General features: G+C 44.0%; 1 protein-coding gene across 1 annotated transcript; it reads left to right on the top strand.

The window, feature by feature from the left end:
- The first annotated feature begins 255 nt into the window (after nucleotides 1–255).
- On the top strand, nucleotides 256–24310 carry C11H17orf67 (chromosome 11 C17orf67 homolog). The gene is made up of 4 exons (XM_020179875.2): nucleotides 256–457; nucleotides 1278–1378; nucleotides 21542–21676; nucleotides 23868–24310. The coding sequence occupies exons 1-3, from the start codon at nucleotides 403–405 to the stop codon at nucleotides 21656–21658; spliced, it is 273 nt and encodes a 90-aa protein (XP_020035464.2). The 5' UTR covers nucleotides 256–402; the 3' UTR covers nucleotides 21659–21676; nucleotides 23868–24310.
- The last annotated feature ends 944 nt before the right edge of the window (nucleotides 24311–25254 follow it).

Below are 25254 nucleotides of genomic sequence, written 5' to 3'. Positions count from 1 at the left end.
ATATCAACCAAGTAGGCAGAACAATTGGTTTAATATCAGTTACATGGCACTGTCATAAACTGGACAATTAATTATAGATTAGGAGCGTCACATAAATAACCAACAACTATAGAATGCACTAGATAGGTATCTGCTTACATGAGCATTCCCAAAGTCAAGCTCTGGTAGTTATCTTACAGTGGGACAATTTCCTGCCTCAGGATGAGTTCTCAGGAACTCAGAGGAAAATATTTTGGAGGTCATTACTACAAACTCAGAGTCAGACCCATTTAGTATCACATGGCAAGTGCTGTTAGTCCAAGCCCAAAACAGCATTGAACCTGACGGGGAGGGCTTCCTCAAGTAGGCTGGCTCAGTCCTGGAGATGTCATTCAGCTTCAGGCAGAGAGGATTCTGGGCACGATGGAGAAATTGTCTGTGCTGTTCCTCGCTCTCGCCCTGCTGCTGCTCTTCTCAGGTGAGCACTCCGCAAACACAGCCTCTTGCTTTGCTGACATGAACCCTGGATAGGGACATGCATTCAGCATTTAAGAAACATTTCCATTTCAAACAATACACGTGTATATTGCATAGATATTTCAATACACAATGCTCTTTTTTATTATTTTTTTTCCTGGAACAGCAGGCTTCTAGAATTACTATCATGAGGAATAAATTATTATTTAAAAATACGTAAATGTATTTGGGAACTAATTCTCCAAAATGCTGATAAGTCTTCAAGTACACCTTCTGGGGAGATCACCGAAACTTGACATATTTTTACCATGTTAATATTTTTAGTATTTGATGTGATTACCAAACAATGTGATTTTATTATCATAATACCTTAGGGCATGTGTGATGATCAAGTTTAACATAATTTTATTTATGGGTGTCTTCTAGGAATAACTTTAAGCTTGATTTTGTCTGTTGAAGATTTAAAAAAAAACACTCCCACTAAAACGAACCTGAAGGAGGAGAAACACAGACCAGAGAACAGAAGAAAATGTTTTAAAAAGCATATACTTATTGAATGTCTACTTTTAAGGGAATGGGTCATTGTGATAGGTAAATAGATATAAATTGCATGACTTTTGAGTTCATGATATTAGAAACAACTTAAGATTCTTCTCTGAGCCTTCTGGAATGCCACTTGCCTTGGGACAGGTTCCTGGAAAAGAACTTTTGTGTTTTAACCAAAATTGAACTTGGCAGATCCTTTGCCTTGGACTATGGAGATGGAGAGTGAGTACTTCCTTCTCCTGACAGTCCCTCATGCCCCTTCCTGACTTTTTCAGAGGCCTCTCCAATTCTAATGGAAAAGCAGGCCAAACAGCTCCTGAGGTCTCGGAGACAGGACAGGCCCAGCAAACCTGGGTTCCCTGACGAGCCTATGCGGGTGAGTGCCCTGATAACTTTAGACAACATGCTGTCGTCTGAATGCTCACTCATTCTGAACTGATCTGGGGGCTGTCTGGCTGCAAATGGGGGTTCTGTTACAGTCTCAGGTATAAGATACCTGGGATCTCAACCTCTTCCTTTGCGTTTTCTCCCCTTGCAGGTGCCAGCTCCACTCACCTACCGAGCACAGGGCATTTAAAGTAGAAATACTTTAAATGGTGAGAGTCCCAGGATGCTGAGTGAGTGACTGAGTGTCCCCTGGAACAGGTTGCTAGGGAGCTGTTTCCTTTGGCCGATGGCAACCCTGCCTTCTCCCTCTTGGGCCCAGGCAGGCTGGATGGGCATCCTTGACCAGATGGTCTGTCCAGACAGGCAGAATCTTTTTTTTTTCTTTTATTCATATGTGCATACAACATTTGGGTCATTTCTTCCCCCTTCCCCCCTGCCCCCTCCCTTACCTACCCCGCCCTCTCCTGCTCCCCCCCCTACTCCCTCGCTACCAGGCAGAAACTGTTTTGCCCTTATCTCTAGTTTTGTTGAAGAGAGAGTATAAGCAACAATAGGAAGGAACAAGGGTTTTTGCTAGTTAAGATAAGGATAGCTATACAGGGAGTTGACTCACATTAATTTCCTGTGCGTGTGTGTTACCTTCTAAATTAATTCTTCTCGAACTAACCTTTTCTCTAGTTCCTGGTCCCCTTCTCCTGTTGGCCTCAGTTGCTTTAAAGTATCTGCTTTAGTTTCTCTGCATTGAGGGCAACAAATGCTATCTAATTTTTTAGGTGTCTTATCTATCCTCTTATCTCCCTGTGTGCTCTCGCTTTATCATGTGATCAAAGTTCAATCCCCTTGCTGTGTTTACCTTTGATCTAATGTCCGCATATGAGGGAGAACATACCATTTTTGGTCTTTTGGGCCAGGCTAACCTCGCTCAGAATGATGTTCTCCAATTCCATCCATTTACCAGCGAATGATAACATTTCGTTCTTCTTCATGGCTGCATAAAATTCCATTGTGTATAAGTACCACATTTTCTTAATCCATTCATCAGTAGAGGGGCATCTTGGCTGTTTCTGTATCTTGGCAGGCAGACTCTTGATGACAGCTGCCTCCCGTTGTGGTCTGTGGCCTCAGCTCCCCTGTGGGTTCATGTTGTCCACCTGCCTAGTCTTTCTGAACCAGGGCATCCTTTCCTGTCAGTATTTTGTCAGTTTCATGGGTGCCATCAAACCCTGTAACGCTGGTCCAAATTGGGCCTGACTTGGTGCTGCCATGGCTGAAGCAGTCCTGACATTTGTGGCATTTCTGCCCCAGCCAGGTAAGTTGCTGTGGCCCAGAGAAGTCAGGATGCCTGGGAAGTGTCTTTGCGGTTCAGGCTGGGCTCCCATCATGGGCTCCTTCGGCTGGGTGCCAGCTCAGCCTCTTTTCAAAGAGTCCCATGTCAAGGCCCACATTTGCCTGCTCTCACTACACCTCACATTCATTGAAAAGACTCTTTTATTAAGATGAGGTATCTCGCAGTGACAGTGAGAACTGGCTTGAGTCACATTGGGTTTGAATCTCCCCATTTCTAACTGAGTAACTCTGGAGTTTCTGCACCCCAGTTCTCTTATCTGTAAAATGGATATAATAATAATTTTTAAAAATTATAATCCTTTATCATTATAAACAATAATGTACAATAACTGATTTGTGGGGATGCTATAAAGTAGCTCATAGCAGTTCATTGTTCTTAGACAGTGCTAAGCACATGGTAAGTACTACGTTGGATAGGAAGTACCAGGTGCCAGCTGGGTGCTAAGGCTGAATGGAAGGGCCAATTAGGTCTGCTCAGAGTCTGGTGGAGAAGTGAACCCAAGCTATGACTGACTCAGAGTGCTTTTAAAAATGAATCAAGGTCTCCAGGCACCGTGGTGCACACTTGTAATCACAGCACTTGGGAGACTGAGGTAGGAGGATGAAGAATTGGAGGCCAGCCTAGACTACAGGCTAAGTTCCAAGCCAGCCTGGACTGCATGGAGAGACCCTGTTTTAACAAACAAACAAACCGAGGACTTCAGACTGTTAAGTGTGGATGTGGCTTTTTGGCAGAAGAAGTAAGAGATGATTCAGACTATGTAGGTGCAGGGTGAGAGGGCCTCGAAGGGGGACAGGGGCAAGGTCAAGAAGAGGTTGAGTACCCTGGACTTTATCTTGTGCTCAGAAAAGAGCAATAGAGGGGTTATTTGAGCCAGGGAGTTCAGACCTGGGTGTTAGACAGATGGTCCAAGTAGCAATTAGAAGATTGAAGTCTGGGCACATCAATATTCAGAGGTGGGCAGAGGGTGAGGAAGGGGGCTAAGAAGGAATGCAGAGAGATCTAGAGGGAAACCAAGAGTGGAGGGTGCAGAGCAAGGGCAGTGGAGGTGCTGGAGGGGCATGGAACCCATGGGGAGAAGGATGCCTGGCCTGGAGTGATGGTGCTATTGGGGGCTCTATGTGGCCCGTGTGTTGGCTGATGTCTGGAGGGGCCATTCTGAAGGCTGCTGCTCAGGGACCCAGGGGCCTGGGGAGGAGGCTCAAAGGCCTGGAAAGAAGTTGTGGCTGCTCCAGGTGCTCAGGAGACAGGTTCTAATGACTGCAGAGTCTGCCATTTGAGGTTTCCAGTACCAACATCTACACCTGGCTCTGCTGAACTCTGGGGAGAAACGGCCTTGGCCCTGACTGAGGGCATCTCAGGCATCCATCAACAGGTGGGCTTGGACTGTTGGCAGCCCAATCTCCTGCATACTGTGCTGTGCTGGAACCCTAAACCCTACTTTGTGTGGTCCTTTCCTGTTCAGAAGCTTCTGAGTCCTCCTTCTCTGATTATGCACCTCTTCCTGGCTGGTCATTGCTTGCCTTCATCCTTGAGAACACTCCTTGCCTACAACTTGTAATTTTACTATCTGGCTATCTTCTTGTTAATTTTGATCATCTTTTATTGACTTGATAAACATCTACTCCTCCTCTTTACCTCCCTCCCTCCCTACCTTTCTCTCTCTCTCCCTCCCTCCCTTCCTTTCCTTCCTCCCTCCCTTCCTTTCTTTTCTTTTTTTTTTTTTTTGGTTTTTCTTTTGAGATAAGGTCTCATTATGTAGCCCAGGCTGGCCTCAAACTTTCCATCCTCTTGCTTCAGCCCTCTCTAGTGCTGGGATTATAGATGTGGGCTACCACACCCGCTTCTACCCACTCCTTTAGGTAGCCTATTACCTACTTAGACCTGATCTGTTTTCTCTGTGACTATTTCTTGCCACAGAATTTGCTGTTGACCTCACCAACCGTCTCCCACCCCATCCTGTATACTGCTCAGACCTACATGGCCCTCCTTGAGGCTCTTGACCTTGATGTCTATGATTCTCAGATACTCAGGCCAGTTTGGGAAAGTGGTCATGTGACTTACAATTGAAAGGGGAAATGAATATGCAGTCAATGGTTTGGTGGCTAGTCTTTACCAGTGGTTTTCATCCAGACGTGATTTCACTCCTCCATCCCAGCAACACTTGACAATGCTTGGAGACATTTTTGGTTGTCACAACTGTGTGTGTGGGAGATCCATGGATGCTGGTAAACATCCTACAGCATACAGGACAGCCCACTACAACAAAGAATTATCTGGCCCCAGAGATCAGTACCTGTGAGGGTGAAGAACCCAGTGTGTACAATACCAAGCCTCTTTTTCATTTATTCCCTATTATTCTCTCTATTATTCTGTGCATCTCTCTCACTCTCATCCACAATAGCAAAAAGTAGTTCCTGGCATCATATTTATCTATGAATATGTCTCTTAACTTTGGCTGGAACCACTAGGAAATTAAAAAAAAATATGATGTGTGGGTCCCACCCCCAGAGGGGTGCCCAGGCCTATGGTCTAGATATGGGGGTGAGATTAAAGTCCCCAGTGGTATTCATGGGGCTAGTGACTCATGCCTGAAATCCTAGCTACTTGGGAAGCTAAGATTGGGAGAATAGAGGTTTGAGACCAACTCAGGCAAATAGTTGAAAGATCCCATTTCCATAATAACCAGAGAAAAATGGATTGAAGGCATGGCTTAAGTGGTAGAACACCTGCTTTGTGAGCACAAAGCCCTGAGTTCAGACCCTAGTGTCACCAGTGATACCTGTGTGCAAATCAGCCATGTGTGATGATACCAGCTCCGCCCCCCCTTCCCTGTGGTCTAGTTAGGGTCTCAGGTGCATTTAGAAAATAGTCAGTGTTGAGGTGAGCAGTGTGGAGAGTTAGTTTCTTACTTGTTGAGACACAGTTTAGATACAAAGCGTATGAGGGTCAGGTGGTGGGTACGAATCAAGATATGCACTGAATTAAATTTCATGTAAACTTTGCCGTACCACACCCTAGGCATGGAGGAGGAAAGATAAACTGGAAGTTCTTCATTGAGGCATCCTTTGGAGTGGAGGTACAGCCAGAGTGCTCCAGCCTGGTCAAATCCTCTAACAAGGTTATCTTTAAGGGGCAGTGGAAACTGAGAGGAGGGGGTCCTTCAACTCTTAACTTGAAGGATGAAGGGGCTGGGAAGTCTTCCTGGAGGAGGTGTCCACCTGGTTGAAGCTTGAAGGTGAAAAAGCATTTTTCAGACACTACAGTGAGTGAAGGTAAGTTGAGAAGAATATTCTACTCAGTGTGATTCCAGTCCATATTCTGTCACTAGCTTGTTGTGGACTTTGGGAGAGTCATTTCCTCTTCTGAGAGCCTAATTTCCTTTCCTTTCCCTTCCCTTCCCTTCCCTTCCCTTCCCTTCCCTTCCCTTCCATTCCCTTCCCTTCCCTCCCCTCCCCTCTCCTCCTTTCCTTCCTTCCTTCCTTTCATCCTTCCTTCCTCTCTCTCTCTCTTTCTTTCGAGTTAGGGTCTCACTAAGTAGCTCACACTGGCCTTGAACTCAATATATAGCCTAAACTGACTTTGAAATCCTAATCCTGCCTCTGCCTCCTAAATGCTGGGATTACAGGTGTGGGCCACCACGCCTAGCTAGGGAGCCCAGTTTATCTGTACAATGTAGTTTGGCCCTAGATCTGGCCTGAAAAATTCATTCCAAGTTTCACATTCTGGGATTCTAGAAGGAGCTATGGGAATGATACAGGTTTCTTGGTGCCAGCCTACCACTCCAAGGAATAACCAAGAGCAGCAGGCGTCAACATGGGCAAGAAGCTGGGGGTTTATTTAAAGACACGAGCGGTTTCTGTCTCTAAAAACCCAGGGTGCTCTTTCCTCACGCTGGCCAGCTGCCAGCAGTATTCAGCAACTTTCTATTTAACCAGCTCCCTCTCCACCAGCTCTCATTGCTGACATTTCCTTTCTATGGATTTACTGGAAGCAATGTTGCCAGGTAATTTTGCATGTAAAATGATGTGCTTAATTTCATTCACCACCCAGCTGACTCAAAATGATCCTGGCCATGTGTTCACAGTTGAACCTGAGTGGACGTATGATGCCCGCCCCCCCTGCATTTGTCAGCAGGTCAAGAAAAACCAGGGAGACTCAACCTTTGGCCAGGTGAGGTCAGAAAGGTCACACAAGTTCACATCTTGATAGTATGGACAGGAAGAAGTTGACTCTAAGGGCTCTTGATTCTTGCAGAACCACAGAACCATGCCTTCCTGCTTTCTTCCTTTTCTTTCATTTCTTTTCTTTATTTGTGGTTCTGGGGTTTGAACTCAGGGTCTCATGATTGCTAGGCAAGTGCTTTACCATTTGAGCCCAGTGGCTTTTTTTTTATTTATTCGTTTATTCACATGTGCATATGTTGTTTGGGCCATTTCTCCCCCTGCCCCCCACAATCCCTCCCTCTCTCCCCTACCCCTCTCGCTTCCAGGCAGAACCTGTTCTGCCCTCTTCTCCAGTTTTGTTGAAGAGTAGACATAAGCAATAATAAGAAAGACATAGCATTTTTGCTAGTTTGAGATAAGGGTAGCTATACAGAGAGATTCCTAGCATTGCTTCCATGCACAAATGTATTACAACCTGCATTGGTTCATCTCTACCAGACCTCTTTAATACTTCCCGGTCACCTTCCCATATTGACCGCTTTTGTTTTAAGGTTACTATATTAGCTCCTCTGCAGTGGGCACATCAAACACTTTCAAGTTTTGGGTTTCCTACTTTTCCCTATTCATCCTGTATGTATTCTCCCCTTAGTGTGTGACCCATGTCCAATAATATTACTGCATTTGCTTTAGAACATGTTTAGAACGTGTGATTTTGGCCTTCGGAGCCTGGCTAACTTTGCTTAAGACGATGTTCTCCAGTTCCATCCATTTACTTGCAAATGATAAAATTTCATTCTTCATGGCTGAGTAAAATTCCATTGTGTATAAATACCACATTTTCTTAATCCATTCGTCAGTAGTGGGGCATCTTGACTGTTTCCATAACTTGGCTATTGTGACTAGTGCTGCAATAAACATGGTTGTGCAGGTGCCTCTGGAATAACCTTGGTCGCATTTGTTTGGGTATATCCCTAGGAGTGAGATTGCTGGATCATTTGGCAGGCCTATGTTTAGTTTTTTAAGAAGCCTCCATATTGTTTTCCAGAGTGATTGTACTAGCTTTCATTCCCACCAGCAGTGTATGAGGGTTCCATTTTCCCCACATCCTTGCCAACATTTGTTGTTGGTGGTGTTTTTGAAGACAGCTATTCTAACAGGGGTGAGGTGGAATCTTAGTGTGGTTTTAATTTGCATTTCCTTTATAGCTAGAGATGGTAAGCATTTTTTCATGTTTTTTGGCCATTTGAATTTCTTCTTTTGAAAAAGTTCTGTTTAGTTCAGTTGCCCATTTCTTTATTGGTTCATTGATTTTGGGGGAGCTTAGTTTTTTGAGCTTCCTGTATCTTCTGGTTATCAGATCTTTATCTGATGTATAGCTAGCAAATATTTTTTCCCACTCTGAGGGTGGTCTCTTCAGTTTAGGCAAGTGTTTTACTATTGAGCCATACCTCCAGCCATTTCTTTTGTTGTGCAGAAGCTTTTTAATTTTATGAAGTCCTATTTGTCCATCCTTTCTCTTAGTTGCTGAGCTGCTGGGGTTCTGTTGAGGAAGTCCTTGCCTATACCTATTACTTCCAGAGTATTCCCTGCTCTTTTCTGTACTAGCTTCAGAGTTTCGGGTCTGATATTAAGGTCCTTTATCCATTTTGAGTTGATAGTAGTACAAGGGGAGAGACATGGATCTAGCTTCAGTTTTCTGCAGGCAGATAGCCACTTTTCCCAGCAACATTTGAAGAGGCTATTTTCCATTTTATGTTTTTGGTGCCTTTGTCAAAAATAAGGTGGAGCTCGGTGGCTTTTGACCCCAATCCTTTTCCTGCTCTTTTTGTTTATCCAAGATTACTCCCATACAACTTCAATCTTTGTGTAAGCTGAAAGCCATTTGCTTATGGATGTCCCCTTGGTAGGGGACAGGGCAGGTTGGATGCACTGTGTATCTGAAGTTGCCAGTGTTGTCTGTGTAGGTGTGTGTGAGTGTGCATAGATGAGGGGTGTATGTATTTGGAAAAAAGGCTTGGCAGAATTTATTTTTATTTTTCAGATGTGTGTGGAATCGAGTCCTCTCTGTTCAACTTTTGGCCTTCGCTTAAGTACCTGGGCTACCGGGAGTAATGGGAGATGGTGATGGAAGGTTGTCTTGGAGCCAGGTTGGAAAGTGCCTGGATGTCCTTGTAGCAGAGCTGGGTTTCATGCTGATTCAGTGGAGAGCCATAGAGGGGTCTTAAGCCGAGGAGTGATGAGGTTATGTCTGGTTATAGGAGCCCTCAGAGGTTCAGGTCACAGAACTTCTTAGATGCTGGGCTTCACACCCTGCTGTATGTGGGTAATGGGTACATTACTGCACTCCTTGTCATGGTACCCAGGAGACAAATAGGTGGGCTTGGGCAAATTGGTGATCTTTGGGAAGATACGTGCTCTTGGGGACCGAGCCTTGAGGCGCACACGCTCACTGCTAACTTCAAATTACCAAAAGATATGACTAATGGAGAGGTTTGGTTTCACTTCTCCACGAAGGGTTATGTAAAAGAAAATGCTTTCAGAAAGGCGAGAGGCCACTGAAGAGGGTAATGGAATGGTGCTTCAGGGAGGTATTAATTCAAATCGAAAGTGAGTATGAAGATTTGCAGCAGTCTGTTCCCACAAAGACCTATTATGCAGTGTTACTGATCTTGACGCTTGGCTTAAACAGTGGCAGATACTGTCTTCTGTGGAATCAGTGGCTTTTTGGAAACAGTTCAGACAAGCTGCATTCATGCACATAAGGGGCTTGACTGATGTACTTGCTGACGATTCACTGAATCTGCCTTTGTCGTGGGAAGGATAACACATTATTGAGGACACTTGTATGTGCCTGTGTGTGTGGAGGACCAGCATCCCTCCCAGAGGTGGGTGATCATCAGGACCCTAGATGCAGGAAGACCAGGCCCCAAAGGGGATGGGGAGAGATCAAGAGGGAGACAGTTGGCTCTGGTAAAAAAAGGTAGGGAGGATTTTGAATAAATGCAGCCAGGGAGGATGAAAGCCCAGTGTGTACAGGAATGTGCAGAAGGGGTGGAGAGAGGCAGATGGAAGGTGAGGCCTAAAGGGTGGGGGGTGTTACACTACTGCCCTAGGAAACAGCTGATATATTTTTCTTTTGAGACAGGGTCTCACTATGCATCCCAGGCTGGCTTTGAACTAGTGATCCTTCTGTCTCAGCCTCCTGGGTGCTGGGATCCCAAGTATGTGTCACCATGCTCAGCTCTGATACATTATTTTATGGGAACACTTGACAATGAGTTTTGTTTTTGATTTGTGCTGTTATTACCTTTAGCAACCCACAACCCATAGGAGAAAAGTCCATTCCACATGGGAATGAAGGTTGGCAGGTGGTGTGTTATGTGGGATGATGGTGGCTGCCAAGAGAGGAAGGTAATTGCTAGAATCTGAAAGGTGCTGTGATAAGAGAAATTGGCTGTGAGACTCACTCATGATAAACTTGACTCCAGATCTTCAGAAATTTTGGAGAGTAGGATTCTGAACTTCACAGCACTCCCTGAGGGCTGGCATTCACTTGGGTAGATCCCATCTGGAGAAAGATAGATTTCAGCTGCACTAACAGTGACCTGGGTATGTTAGAGAGCTGTTGGGTCTAATGAAGCCTCAAGAAACTCATGAAGTAATAATAATAATAATAATAATAACAGTAATAAAAACCCTGCTTGGGGAAGAATGGATGAAGACAGGGCTGTGGGAAAAGGACTGGATTTATATTTTAGAGGGAAGATTAGACATTTTTTAGACATTTTTTTTTTTTTTTTTTTTTTTTTTACTCAATGTGGTCCCCGGTGGGGCTGCTCAGGTTTCACCTGGGAGCTCATCACACAAGCAGACCCCAGACAACTCCCTGCACCTCCAGAAGGTGGCCCGTGTCTGCAAGACCCTGGTGATCCCTGTGCACTTTCCAGTTAGGAAGAACTGCCCTGGAGGACAGCAGAGGTGGGTTGGGCTCAGAACTGGTCCATGTTTGTTTTGTTTCAATATACTTGACCTGCCTTCCTTCCTCTGGGCACCTGGTTTCAGCCTCTCGGGAGACTCCTGGTTTCCCCTCCTCCCACTTTCTGGCCCCTGTGCTGGGTTTCGTTTGTTGGATTCTTAGGAGCTGCAGGACTCTGTCCTCCCCTCCTACGACTTGAATCTCACCTCTACACCGATAGCTGTATACTTCTGCCATTGCCTGACCTCTTCCAGGAGCTCCAGGCTCAAGTTCATGCCTGGTCACTCCCCCAAGTACGCTTAGCGGGAGCTCAGATCTAACAGCTCCAAATGCATTCCTGATTTTATATCCTCACCTTTCACATTGGGGTTCATGGGCTCACCCCCAAGTCTACCTGACCACTTCTCACCTTCTACCACCACTGTCCTAGGAACGGACTAAGTAACCTAACTGCGCTCAGTTAGGACTGCTCTTCAGTCCTTTAAGTTCTACAGGTGCTAGAGGTTTAAGTGCCTTGGCCTCCCCTTGCATCTCACGGCGCCTTCCCCCCCCCACCCCGCCCCCCTCTGCCCCAGCCTCATTGGTCTCCTCACTGGACTATGTCAAACGCTCCCTTCCTGGCTCACCTGCTTGAGTGAAGTTCAGACTGTGGAAAGCAGGGTTGCATTCATATTATTCTGCAACTTGGTTGTTCTCATTCACTGATATGTCCTGTTCTAGCTCATTTTAACATGCATATTATAATGTATTACAACTTATTTAACTATTCCCTGAACTTTGGACATTTTGGTTATTTTTTTCCATGTGTGATGACAATTCTGATACACACATGTGTTTTGCCAAGTTCAGTGATCAAAATGAAATTGTCAAGTCACAGGCTTTATGCACTTTCAATTGTAACAGGTACTGCCAAACTGTGCCAATGCCCACCAGCAGTATGTGCAAGAATACTGTTTTCTCTATTCCTGTCAACACTTGATATCATCAACTTTGTGTGTTCAACTTTTGAAGTGGAAAGAAAGTTTTAGAACAATTTATTTTTATTTTTTGGGTGGTAAAGGGGTTTGAACTCAGGGCCTCATGCTTGCTAGGTAGGCACTCTTACTCCTTGAGCCACTCCACCAACTGGAGTTTTAAAGAAAGCTCACCTACTCACATTTCTCCTTTCTCTCTCTCTCTCTCTCTCTCTCTCTCTCTGTCTCCTAACATGTAACATGTTGCCAAACAAAAATGACAGTTTTCTGGGACAAATTCTTATCTTTGTCTTTATACTTTATGTGGTTACTCAGTGTATTAGCTTCCTAGGACTGCTACGAATTGGGTTGCTTGGAATAATAGAAGTAATTTTCTCATAGTTTGGGGGACTAGGAGTTTGAAATCAGGTGCTGGGCAGGGTTAGTTTCTTCTAGGGTGTCTCAGGAGAGCCTATTGGTCTGACCTTTGTCTGTCTCCTGGTTTCTGGGAGCTGGTGATTCTTGGTGTTTCTGGCCCAAAAGTTGTATCACTCCAACCTTTGTTGTCACATAGCCTTCCTTGTGTGACCTTGTCCACATTTTCCTCCTCCTCCTCTTTCTTGGTTCTGGGAATTGAACTCAGGGCCTTGCACATGCCAGGCAAGCACTCCACCTGAGTTGCAACTTTAATCCCTCACATTTTCCTTTTCTTAAAAGGAAAATAGTCATTAGCATGGTGAAGTGGTTCATTCCTGTAGTCCCAGCTACACAGGAGATGTAGGTCGGAGGATTGCGGTCCAGGCTGGCCTGAGGGAAAAACATAAGACCCTACCTGGAAAATAACTGAAAGCAAAAAGAGTTAGAGGTGTGACTCAGGTATCTGAGTGTGTGCCTAGCAAATGTGAGTTCAAACTCCAGTACCACCATCACCACCACCACCATAAAAAAAAAAAAAAAGGGATATAGGACCCCACTCATCCAGTATGACATTATCTTAATTTGATAATATCTGTAAAGACCCTATTTCAAAAAAAAAAGTCACATACATGTTTCAGGTGGACACAAATTTTTAGGACACGCTATTTAAACAGCCAGTCAAAAAAATTTTAATAAGTGTATATATGATTTTTCACAAAACAGCATAGGCCGTTAACAGTTGTGTTTGAATCTCAGCTCAGCACTTACTGCCTACCGAATTTTGGCCAAGCTGCTTAAACTCTCTTAGGTTTTCTGAGCTGTAAAATGGCCTCAAACTGGGATCCTCCCAATCTCTGCCTCCCAAGTAGCTATGATTACAGTCTTGATCTAACATGCCCACTCTGTTGTTAATTTCTTATTTGGTCCAATGTATAGATTAAATTTATCCTACATAGGTATGTATGTATAGGAAAAAAAAACATAGTGTGTATGTAGGGTTCAGTACTAGTTGCAATTTCAGGCACCAATAGGTGTTTTGGAATATATCCCCTGTGGATAAGGGGGATGGATCTATTGTACTCACCCACAAAATAATACTCTGTATTTATGTAGGCACATCTGTATGTATGTAAATTTCTAGAAAAAGGCCCAGAGAGATAATCAGTTTGCTGTTAATGATATCATCTCATTGAGGAGATTGGAATTGCATATGGAGAACTGGTGATCTTGAATTTTAAATGAAAATGTGCTGTGTATCACTTGCATGACAAAATTAAAGCAGTCACACTTATAGAAAAATTGGAAACCTTCTTTTGACACGAAAGAGCCAAAAGAAGAGAAGAAAATCAGCATGAGGGCGTGGGGGGGAGAGGGAGGGGGCAGAGTGGGTGGTAAGGGAGGGGGTGGGGGCAGGGGGCAGAAATGAACCAAGCCTTGTATGCACATATGAATAATAAAAGAAGAAAAAAAAATAAAACTTGCATGAGTAAAAAAAAAAAAAAAAAAAGAAAATCAGCTGTAATCCTCTTCCCTCTCCCTACAGATGGTACTGGCACTTGAAAATGTATTTCCTTCTAGTGTTTTATGTTTATTTAAAAAAAAAAAGAGAATTGACAGTTTCATTTCCTGTTTTTCTCTTAGTATTCTAGCACATATTTCTTCATATTGTTATAAGCTATTTATAATCATAATGCTATTGAATTATCCTTTTTTGCCAGTTGGCTCATTTTCAATGTTTTTTAAAAATTCTAAACAACACGCTGAACATTTTTATTTGCATAAAATGTTTCGCTCTGGGTATATGGCAAGGAAAGTAGATCAAGTCCAAGGACATGACTGTTTTAAAGCTTTTAGAATGTAGCACTGAATTGCTTTACAAGAGGGCTTTGACAATTTATGTTCCTGTCTTCCAAGTGACTGTTCTAGTAGAGGGTTTAAGGTAAAGCTACGATGAGAACAAGAGTCCAGTGGTTAAATTGAGCACCAGCTGGCTATGCTGGGGCCGCGAGGGAGAAGGAGGAATAAGAAATGACACGGAGGATTTTGTATGGAAAACACAGTGCTATTCACTGGCATTGGGCATCTATAAGGTAAAGAGAAGCAGTTTTGGTGGGATGTTGTTGTGTTTCAAGTTCAAGACTGACCTTCTCTTTGTACTTGTTTCTTCTGCTCTTGTCTACCCAGTTAACTCTTACTCACCCCAACAAGCTCTCTTTGGTGCTGCCTCTCCTCCCTGCAACGAATCAGAATATCCTTTTAGCATAACACTCACCCGGTACAAGATGGTTATTTTTGACATTTTTATGTCTGTCCTATTAGACTGTTCTATATTTTTTGAAGAGATGGACTATTTGTTTCGCTTCTTGGTCCTCAGTACCAAACACACTATTGGCGTTTACTAAATGCTAATTATATTAACTTCTATTCCTTTCTCTGCTTCTCTCTGGGGGTTAGAGAGAGTTCTGAGGGACATAACTCCACTGTGGAACCTAGAGGTTATTTCAAAGAAATCTTTTCTGTTGCCTCACTGCAGCTCATTAAATGTCTCTTAATCTTCCCGAATTTTAGGGAAGAAATTATGTGCCAATTGCTAGGGAGAACCATGGAAATTGTTTAATAAGTTGACATTCGAGCTTAAATGATGTCTTTTGTGATTGTGTTGGTAAGCACTTGTGTACCCTGGGAATTCGCCTTCCTAGGAAGCTAGTCATTTTGGCTTGTGTTCTTTTCAGGAATGTTCTTGTTGGGCACTTATAAATCATATTAGCTTTATGGTAAGTTGTCTTTGTTAAATATGCTTTCTTGTTTAGCCTCTTGACAAATGTACGTAGCAACCCCAGTACCCTTTTGTTCCTTATGATCTCAAAGATGGCTTGGAGTGGCCGAGATGTAAATTTCACACAACACTAATCTGCCTTCCTGTAGGGCAGAGCCTTGGGCATCCAAGGTAGTTAAGTTCTAAAGCATTCTCCTGCCCATGTGATTACTTTGCCTTCACTAATAAGCAAAATCATTCTTCCAAATGTTGATGGACCTCTAATTCTGCCCAAATATCACAGGAAGGGTTTCACCTTCTTGGAAAAAGTTCCCGCCCTGAAGGATGAACTGTCCACATTGATTCTCAGCTTAGGTCAGGTTCTGGTGGGCACTTTGTTACATTGTCACAGCACTCTAAAGCTGTAATAAGGGTCTACTTGCAGTGTCCGTCCTAATTACTGGTAAATTATTCATTTAAATCATTACAATTGGCATTGGTCATGGAGCACAAATATTGGTTTTTGTTTTGTTTAATTTCCCTCCCTTGGATAAAAGAATCTAAAGAAATTAAAACCTATTTTCCATCTTCCCTTCTTCCTCAGTCCAGGAACATTTGAGATTATCATTAATGCTGGGTCATTTCTAACGTGGCCAATGCAATTGTTGAATTTGTGGGTTTTAGCAGATTTGCAGTTTGGCTTTTCATCTTAGACTAATGACCACTTTCAGGCCTTTAGGGCATATTCATTTTCCTAACATTTTAAATAAATAGTGAAATGTCATGGAAACCAGTGCTGGCTTCTTTCTTGTTCTCTGTGCGTGTCTATTTTGGTTGTTTTTCTTCAACGATGATTTCAGTTGCTGCTTCAGAGCATGAAATAGATACCACCTTTGATGCTGTTAAAGTGCTTTTGGCCTGGGCCATTGGTAATGAGATTGACACAGAATCTTCCAAGAAGGATTTAGTAAGATCACCAAGAAAAAAAGAGTCATTTCATTTATTCGTTTGCTCATTTATACATTTCTCCAGTGAGCTGTGCTGAGGTACCACTGTGTGCCAGTCACTAAGCCAAACATTAGGTATACCTTGGTTACTGACCTCAAAAACGCTGGCTGTGCATAGTGACATGTGCCCAGAGTCCCAGCTACTTGGAAGGTCTAAAGTGAAGGATTACTTAAATCTAGGAATTCGTGACCAGCCTGGGCAATGTAGCAAGACCCTATCTCTTTAAAAAACAAAACAAAACACAAAACAAAGCAAAAATCAGCTGAATATTTAGCCAGGGACTCCACGAATAAGAATGTAAATGAGTATCTAATTGCAAAAAAGTGCTGTATATCCCTGGTGACGTTTGTTGATACCACCAGTTATCTTATCAGCAAAGTCAGTCCCGGGAAGCTGTTAACCTCATAGTAACAGAGGTAAGTTTTCCAAAATTCTAATTTCTTCTGTAAAGCTTGGGTTGTACCATTTAGCAACAAATACTGTTAATTGTTTTCTTTGAGTGACAGGCTCACTTAAAAATGCCTGCGAAATATGCACAGAAAGCACAGCTAGTTCAATCCTTGGCACCCACAGTCACTCAAGTACATTTCCTTATGCAAACCTTTGTACTTGGCCATGCAGCACAGAGGCTGCCTGCTGATGAACCACTGTCTGCTGCTTCATTGGGGCATCCTGCAGGGGAACTGGCATGTTCAGAATGTCTTGTTTTGTTTTTGTAACTGTGAGTGTGTGGCAGTGAAGGATTCAATGGCCACAGCACAATGGCACAATGGGTGCCACCACCTAAATTGCTGTGAAGGCGCCAGTGTTCTTGCCCACCATTGCTTTGGCACATTCGTGCAAATGCCGATAGAGTGAGAAGGCAAAAATAATGTCTGAGTATTATTCTAAAGATAGTTTTGACCTCACAGACCCCCGAGGGAGTAGAGACCACACTTTGAGGAATGCTGCTCTTGTCTGTTATTCAACAAGCCTTTACCGAAAGCTGAGTGGGTACAAGTTCCTGGGAAACACACTCAACTCGCCACCCTCAAAGGGTACTTAGATCTTGCTTATTAGATAGTAACTAAAATTAACAGCTAACATTTATGAGATTCCTATTCTGTGCCAGGAATGGTGTGCCAAGGCCCTGTAACATTAGAAAACTGGGTAATTTGGGACAATTTAACAGAGACTTTTTATAAAGATGTGGACAGAATTCAGGTAAAACAACAAGAAATGATAAAGGATCGGGGCTAAGAACCCCTAGGCCAGGAGAAGTATGGGAAGGAGTGGTTCCTGGAATTAGAGCAGACAGCCAGGAACTGTGGCCTTCTGAGGAGGGGTACACCAGCCTACTGTGACTCTTCTAGAGTAGCCAGCAGACTAAATCCTGTGGCCTCTTTCTCTTTCTACACTCCAGTCCCCTGCCGGTTCCTCTCACTGGTCAAATCCAGCTGGAAGCCACAGGACGAGGCTGTCTATGGTTACTGTTCATCTAGGTGACAAAGGGGAGAGAATGGATCTAGAAGGATGAATGCAGGCTACTCACTTGGAGCAGAACTTTATTTGTGTCCTCTCATTTAATTTAACTAACCCAGTAAGATAATACTACTGAGCTCTCATCTTGAAGATGGGCAAATTGAGGCTGGAAAGGTAAAGCAACATTGGCACTGTCTGGATTAAAGGAGACCCAGATTTCACAGTCTTTACATCATATTGCCTGGCAAACAGGCAGGTGAGAAAAAGGCAACGTGGGTTTCCTCCAGTGAGCTGCTTCCGAGGAGTAGTTTGACAACTAAAACTATGTGCCGGGGAGCTGTTTTTCCTTCTTGCAAGACTGTGTACTGCCTTCCCGTTCCTCCCAAGTACTGTTATTCTAGCCAGAGACCCCCTGGACAAGGCAGGAACTCAGCCCCAAATTCACAAACATGTCCTGGAAGCACCTGGGGAGTCATTGTTGGGTTCCACAAAGAGCCCTCTCACCATCCACCCTTCACCCCAGCTGACTGCGACACTCCCTGCTACGACACTCCCTGCCACGACACTCCCTGCCACGACACCCAGTGCACTTTGATGAGTTAAATGAAAATAACAGTAACCAGACAAATCAAAGTGAATGGAGGAAAGTTTTATATATATATATAGTATTTGGCAGTACTGGAATCTGAACTCAGGGATTTGCGATTGCTAGGCAGGTGCTCTATTGCTTTAGCCACACCTCTAGCCCTCTTTGCTCTGGTAATATTTTGGAGATAGGGTCTCACTTTTTGCCCTGGCCATCCTGGACTGCAATCCTTCTATTTTAGGCTCCCTGCTATAACTGAGATGATAGGCACATGCCACCATGCCCAGTTTTTTTGTATTGAGATGGGGTCTTGAGACCTTTTTTTTTTGCCTGGGTTGGCCAAAAACTACGATCCTTCTGATTTCAGTTAGGATTACATGTGTGAGTCACCAGTGCTCATCTTCCTCCTTCCCACCCGTTCTCTCTCCTCTTTCCCTTTTTCTTCTCTCTCTTTCTTGCTTGTGATTTTTTTTTTTTTTGAGACAGGGTCTCACTACATAGCCCAAGCTGACCTCCAACTCAAGATCTTCCTGCTCCATCTTCCCAAGGGCTGGGATTATTGGACCATGCCACTATACCTGGCTTTGATTTTTCTTTTTTAATGATCATATTTAATATGGGATCCAGAGTTCCTAGAGGACATTCTGGAATTATTAAAAACTTAAAGTTCTAACTTGGCCCTTTGTTAAAGCTTTCTCAATGCCTTAGGAGGACTTCAGGGCTGAAGTCACATTTTATGGACAAAACAGGCAAGGCCCCTCTATTGGGACTTCAACTCAAGCTGGCTTACTTGAGCTGAAGGGAACTAACCCTGACTTGGTGTGGCCAGGCTGATCACTTGGTTAAAGAAAACAGCAGGCTTTCATTGATTCTTTTTCTTGTTTTTTTTTTTTTGGGGGGGGTTTGAGGAGTGGGCTAAAGTTTGGTAATTGACTTTTTTCAAATTATATTCTTGTGCGCAAGCATCCTGGCTTTATACTTGGTGAGCTAATGGCTGGTGAGTTAACCCAGGAACTGCTGAACTCCTCCTGTTGCTGTGTCATCATCTTGCATAAATGTCCTGGCTTTGTGACAGGGCTGAAGGATTTTCAGTGTGTCAGTTGCTGAGATAGTACAGGGATGGGTAGAAGAAACATATCCATTCCAATAGGCCAAGTTAACCCTGTATTATAGTCTTGGACAAAGCATTTCTCAAATAATCAACATGTCTACATGCAGAGCTGAGTAGAGTCTGACTCCAAGGTTGAGGAGCAAAGGGGACAGACACAATATGAAGACGGAGATGCCAGACATCTTATCCCATTCTAGTCATCTATTAGATATCTATGGGTTGTAGTGAAGAGTCAGTGTTTTTAGCAAAGGAGGCCTTCAAGTTTTTACAAAGTAACCTAGGCAACTGTTATCACAAGCCACCTGTCAGAGGTGCTATCTACAGTGAAGCTAGTGGGTAGATAATAATGTATTGCTCAGCTGCGTGGTCTTCAGAATTAGTGATTTCAGAGTAAACTAAGAGCAAGCAAAGATACAGGGCTTATTTCTTTGCTTGTCATTTGTTTGGGCATCTTGAACCCCACTAATTTTAGCTCAAGCGAGTCATAAGGGGAACCTAGTCTGTAAATACTCTGACCTTGTGGCCTTATCAGGTGTTTTATGAGAAAGCTGTTGCAAGAATGCAAGTATGCACAGAGTGCTTTTAACAGGTAACAGGTTGAGGGTCCAAGGTTTATTTGCCTTTTGTCCCTTTGTGGTGGTCACTACCTGTTTCACAACCATGTCGTAGCACTTACCATACCTTCATTCTCTAAGATTGTCATGTTTCCTTATAAGAAGGTACCACAATTTACGTATCCACTCATATGCTGACGGACATCTGAATGGTTTCTGCTTTTTGGCTGTGATGAGTAATCTGCTGTGAACATCTGTGTATGAGGTTCTACATTCTTTGTCATTTCTCTTGGGCACCTCTCCAGCAGTGCAATTGTTACTAGATGAAATGTTAGATGAATGCTAGCTCTGTGTCTAACATTTTGAAGAACCACCAGACTCTTTTTACAAAATGCCCTTCTATTTTTTTATTTTCAAGTCATTTCATTTGATATTAGTATAGTGATTCTTGTTTTCCTCTGGTTATTTCTTGCCTTTAAAAATATGATTTTATCACAAATGCATGTAGTAATAAGTAATGTATTAGTTACATTTGTTTTGAATTTTATTAAAAATAGCAAGTGTTCTACTTGGATTTGCTGTTTTTACTCAGCATACTATATATATATATTTTTTTCTTTTTTGTGATAGTGGGGATGGAACCCGGGGTCTTGAACATGCTAGGCAAGCCCTCTACTCCAGAGTTACATCCCTAGCCCTTTTTTTTTATGGTTATAAAGAGAGTTTATTAAAAGTTAGTGAAGAGAAATACAAAGGGAAGTATGGTGAGGCCCAGGTGGAAGCAGGAAGCCAAGAGCGTGTGTATCTGCTCTTCAGAGTTCTTTTTTTTTTTTTTTTCATAGTCATAGCTATTCATATACATTATTTTATTTATTTATTTATTTTATTTCTTTCATTCATATGTGCATACAATGTTTGAGTCATTTCTCCCCCCTTCCCCCCACCCCCTCTCTCTCCCCCCCTACTCCCACGAATCCCTAGCCCTTTAAAAAAAATTTTATCTTTGGACAGGGTCTCACTTTAAAGCCCAGGCTGCTCTTGAACTAGTGGTCCTCCTGCCTCAGTCTCACCAGTGCTGGGATTACAGGTATGCACCTCCATGCCGGGTTCAACATGCTATTTCTAAGACCCACCTGTGTTGCTGTAGAAGCTATAATTGTTTTGTGTTCATTGCTGTAACATATTCCACTGTATGAACTACCATAATCCCATTGGAGATTGGCATGTTTCCAGTGTTTTGCTGTCGAAAACACAGCACTTCTCTGAACATTCCATATACCTCTCTGGGGTAAGAGTTTCTCTCATTTTCACAGTGACCAGCAGCAGCGCCAGCCAGCCAGCCAGTCAGCCAGGAATTTGTTAGAAATTCAAATTCCTGACCCACTGAATCAGTAACTCTTGAGGGTGGGCCCAGTCACCTGTGTTTTAGTAAGGCCTCCTGGTGACCCCAATAAAGGTTGAGTCCCACTGCTTCAGGGTTTGAACTGGGAGTGACACTTCTGGATTGCAGACGTGCCCTCCAGAGCTGTGGCTTGGTGTTATACTCCACTAGCAGTGTGCATGAGCTCTTGGGTGGTGCGCACGTCCTCAGCCTGAGGATGTCAGATTTCTTTATGGCATTCCTCGTTGGCGGGTCTGACTGGTCTTCCCCACCAGAGATGTGGGTGCCATGGGTGGGTTTCTCCTCCCCACCTGTCGTCTTTCCTCCCTCAGCCAGGCTGTGTCCTGCTTCTGGAAGCAGATCTGCTCCACACACATGGGCAGCTCGGCTGCCACCTTGGACAAAGCCTCCCTTCACTGTGGGTTTGCCCCTACAGGAGTACATGCACCACCTGCTGGCCCTGGAGCATGGTGCTGAGGAGCAGTTCCTGGAGCACTGGTTGAACCCTCACTGCAAGCCCCACTGCGACAGGAACATGGTCCACCCTGTGTAAGGGAACTGAGTCCTCTCGGTATGTCCCTCTGCTGAGTGGGGTGGCTGTGGACAGTATGAACGTGGCCTGGGAGACCTCTAGAACCTGGTGCTGGGGAGCCAGTGGTTAGCTGCTTATGGGTCCTGCCAGGACAGCCAGGCAGATGAGAGCCAGATGGGATGGACACTGGGGGAGCAGAACTACCAAGGGACCCCAAATAGGGGAAGGAGAGGATTCTATTTACCATCTAGAATCTGCAGCTGGATTGTAGAAATTTGGGTTTCTCCAGGTGGGGTCAGCATCTGAGGGCTTGACCTGCCTGTGACATTCACCGTAGCCATCAGCACTGTGACCCTGATCAGCACCTTTTCCCCTGGACCTTGCTCCGGGTTCCCACAGCCTCCTCACAGCATTCTGTGTAGTCTGCCCTCCATCTTCCTTTGTTGTCCGGGCTTGCTCTCCCAGGCCACCTGTGGCAGGCTGCTCTTTGCTGCCAGCATGCCCTTCATACGCGCTTCTGCTCCCCTACTCCTAGATGAGGCAGATCACTTCTCCCTGATTGTCCATCCGTCTGTCCCCATCTCCTTCCCCCCTTTCCAAATCCTTTTGAATAAGGTAGCAAAATCCCATCAGGAGTTAAATCCAGTGAATTTCATTCTTTCTCTGCAATTTTTATGGGCTGAGAAGGACAGGACATTAATGGCTGGTGTGTTATGTATGGTTAAGAGTGATCTTATCTTTGTTGCTGTTAATTTTGTGCTGCTGTGAATTGGCATAGAGACACTCCCTTTAAAGTATCACTGTATAGATTACATAGTGTTCTTATTTGGCCCTCTTAATACCCCAGTGACATTGCAGCACATACATTTTTAACTCCATTTTATGGAGAAGCTATCTTAGCATGGTGAAGTTCCTAACTCATGCAAGGCAGGGGTTGGCGTGCTGATCTTCTGACAACTCCAAGTCCTGTGAGATTTATGTGGACTTGTCACTTGGCCCTATGTTGGAGGGAACCTCTGTGAGGGGACCTATTCAGAAAGACAGAGAGGGGATTTCCAGTGAGAATGGAAGAGAAGTTCTACTTCTGAGAGTTTGGGCTGCCACCCCTCTTCTGGTCCTTTCAGGGCCCTGTTCCAGGTCAGTACTGTGATGTGCCCCGAACTGGCTTCTGACACCCACCCTGCTACCTTCCCCTGGACCTTCGTCTTCCATCATGGAAACTCTTGCTTGCCTTCTTCCAGAAAACAGAACTGTGGAGTAGTTAGATGCTTATATTCTGGAACTGGTCCCAGCTCAGTTAGCCTCTTTGTGACCCAGCTCTGTGGCCTTGGACAAGCTGCCTCACCTCCCTAAGTCTTATTTCTGCATGTATAAATTAGGGTAATGATGTGTAGGGAGACTGGTCCTCAGTAAATGACTCCTTAAATGGAAGCACTTGTCTCCATGGTGCAAACTAGTGAGAGGATGGGTTTCTGGGTGTGTGGGGTCCCACTGTGTATCCTTCAAGGGTGACTCAGACTTCCACTCAGGAGGACAGGCCCTGTTGGGGAGCCAAAGGCCTGGCTCCTGCAAACATAAGGTTCCACTGGGGCCTTAATCCAGCAGCACTTACACGAGGACAAGGAAGCAGTGGCTGGAGAGATGTGTCACTTTGGAATTTGGATTCAACCAGCTTTCAGATCCACTAGTCACTGGCTGCATGGGAAAAAATGCTTGACTTCTGTTAACTTATCTGTAAAGTGAGGACAGTGAGAGCTCCTCACTCATGGTTGGTCTGAGGATTAAAAAGTCAGTGCATAGCTGGGCTCTGGTATCTCATGCCTGTAATCCTAGCTACTTGGGAGGCTGTGAGTGGGAAAACTGAGGATTGAGGCTAACCCAAACAAACAGTTTACAAGACCCCCATCTCCAAAATAATTGGAGCAAAATGGACTGGAGGTGTGACTCAAATGATAGAGCGCCTGCACAAAGCCTTGAGTTCAAACCTTAGTTCCATCAAAAAAACAAGACCAAACCATACCAAACCAAACCAAACCAAACCAAAACCAAAACAAAACATGTCAGTGCATGGAAAATTGAACTTCTGCGGCACACGTAGGAAGTGTTCAGAGAGTGACATTTGGATGGCTGTTTCCTCCTCCTTAGTCTCCTCCCTCCCCCCTTCCTCCTCCTCCTTCATCATCTCTATCACCACCATCCTAACATTATTTTCTGGTTCTTTTCCTGCAAGCATTTTGATAGGTAGTGACAAGGAGAATGCTGACACAGGATTTTAAACTGCAGAAAAGGGAAACAGATGTCTTCAGACCTGGTGAACCCATGCTCTTGTGGACATGCCGAAGTTTGCTGTGGTGATGGAGGCAAATACAGTTTCTGCTTCTTTTACTAACCTGCATTAAATAATTAAAAACTAATTCTTTATGGTTAAAGCTCCTGAAGAGCTTCCTATTGACTTGGAATGTGGGCAGAACTAGTGTTCCCTGGAGCTGATGGAGCTGGGTAGGCTGCTGAGTTGTGGGTCATCTATTTTTTTTTCTCCCTTTTCCTGTACTAATAAACAATTGTGTTAAATCTCCTTTCTGTGGTGTCTCTTTCCTTTCCCTGCAAGAAGGGGCATGGAGATTTCCCTCCCTTATTTATCTTTGTACATCAGGGTCAAAAATGGACTGTTCTTTGAACATATGAATGAATGAAAATATGAACACAATTTCACATAAGGCCCTCCTTTTGTTTTTGAAAGGCCACTTCTGAAAATAGAACCCTAACTCAGCATCAGGTGCACACCCTAGGCTTCTAGCAAAGGAGACATTTTATTGTGGAAAGTGGGGTGTTGCTAGAACCCCATTGCCCTCACCTGTCCCTTGGTCTCAAGATTAGAGATTAGACATCAAAGATCAACAAAAGCGACATTGGGAGGGCAAGGGAAGGTGGCTGAATGTTCCAGGTAAAGGAGAATCTGACCTTCTCCAAAAAAGGGTAAGGTGAGATGCTCCACACAGAGGAGGGCCTGTCCCAGGGGAGGCTGGTGGGCTTGTCTAGGGAGAGAGTTACTGAATCTTCTCAGAATAAAAATGGAGTTGCTTGTGTCAACCCTACCAGAAAAAAAAAATAAAGCTAGTAGGTTATGAAGGAAGGGTTCTTAGCATGATTACCCGATAGCAACTACCACAAAAAACCTGCCAGAACCACAAGCTTGTCCAAAGGTCACTGAAACCTTAGACAAAAAGTACTTCTGTAAGAACATTTGTCCAGCAACTGTCTGCAATTTTGGACTGATGCCACTCTTGTTATTAATCATCGTGACCAAGGATTATTGTTTCAAAAGATCTAATGCAATGCTTCTCATTTTTGTCTTTGAAAAATTCCCCTTGCTGCCACCTCTTTGAACATTCCCACAGTTTAATATGACATGCATGTTCCCACTGCAATAAATACCTTCCCAATAAATGTCATTTTATTTGAGAATTCCTCTCTGATATTTAGGTCGACAATAATCATACCAACACCTGTTTTATGCTTAGTGTAGGGGCAAACCCTGTGCTAGGGTTTTACAGGCAATATCTTAACTATTATCACATCTACTCCATGTAGCAGATACGGTTATTATCCCCAATTTA

This window comes from Castor canadensis, chromosome 11, assembly GCF_047511655.1.
Source record: "Castor canadensis chromosome 11, mCasCan1.hap1v2, whole genome shotgun sequence".
In the NCBI taxonomy this organism is placed as follows: Eukaryota; Metazoa; Chordata; class Mammalia; order Rodentia; family Castoridae; genus Castor; species Castor canadensis.
Note: the sequence above shows the minus strand (reverse complement) of the source record. Positions and strands in the feature narration are given on the sequence as shown.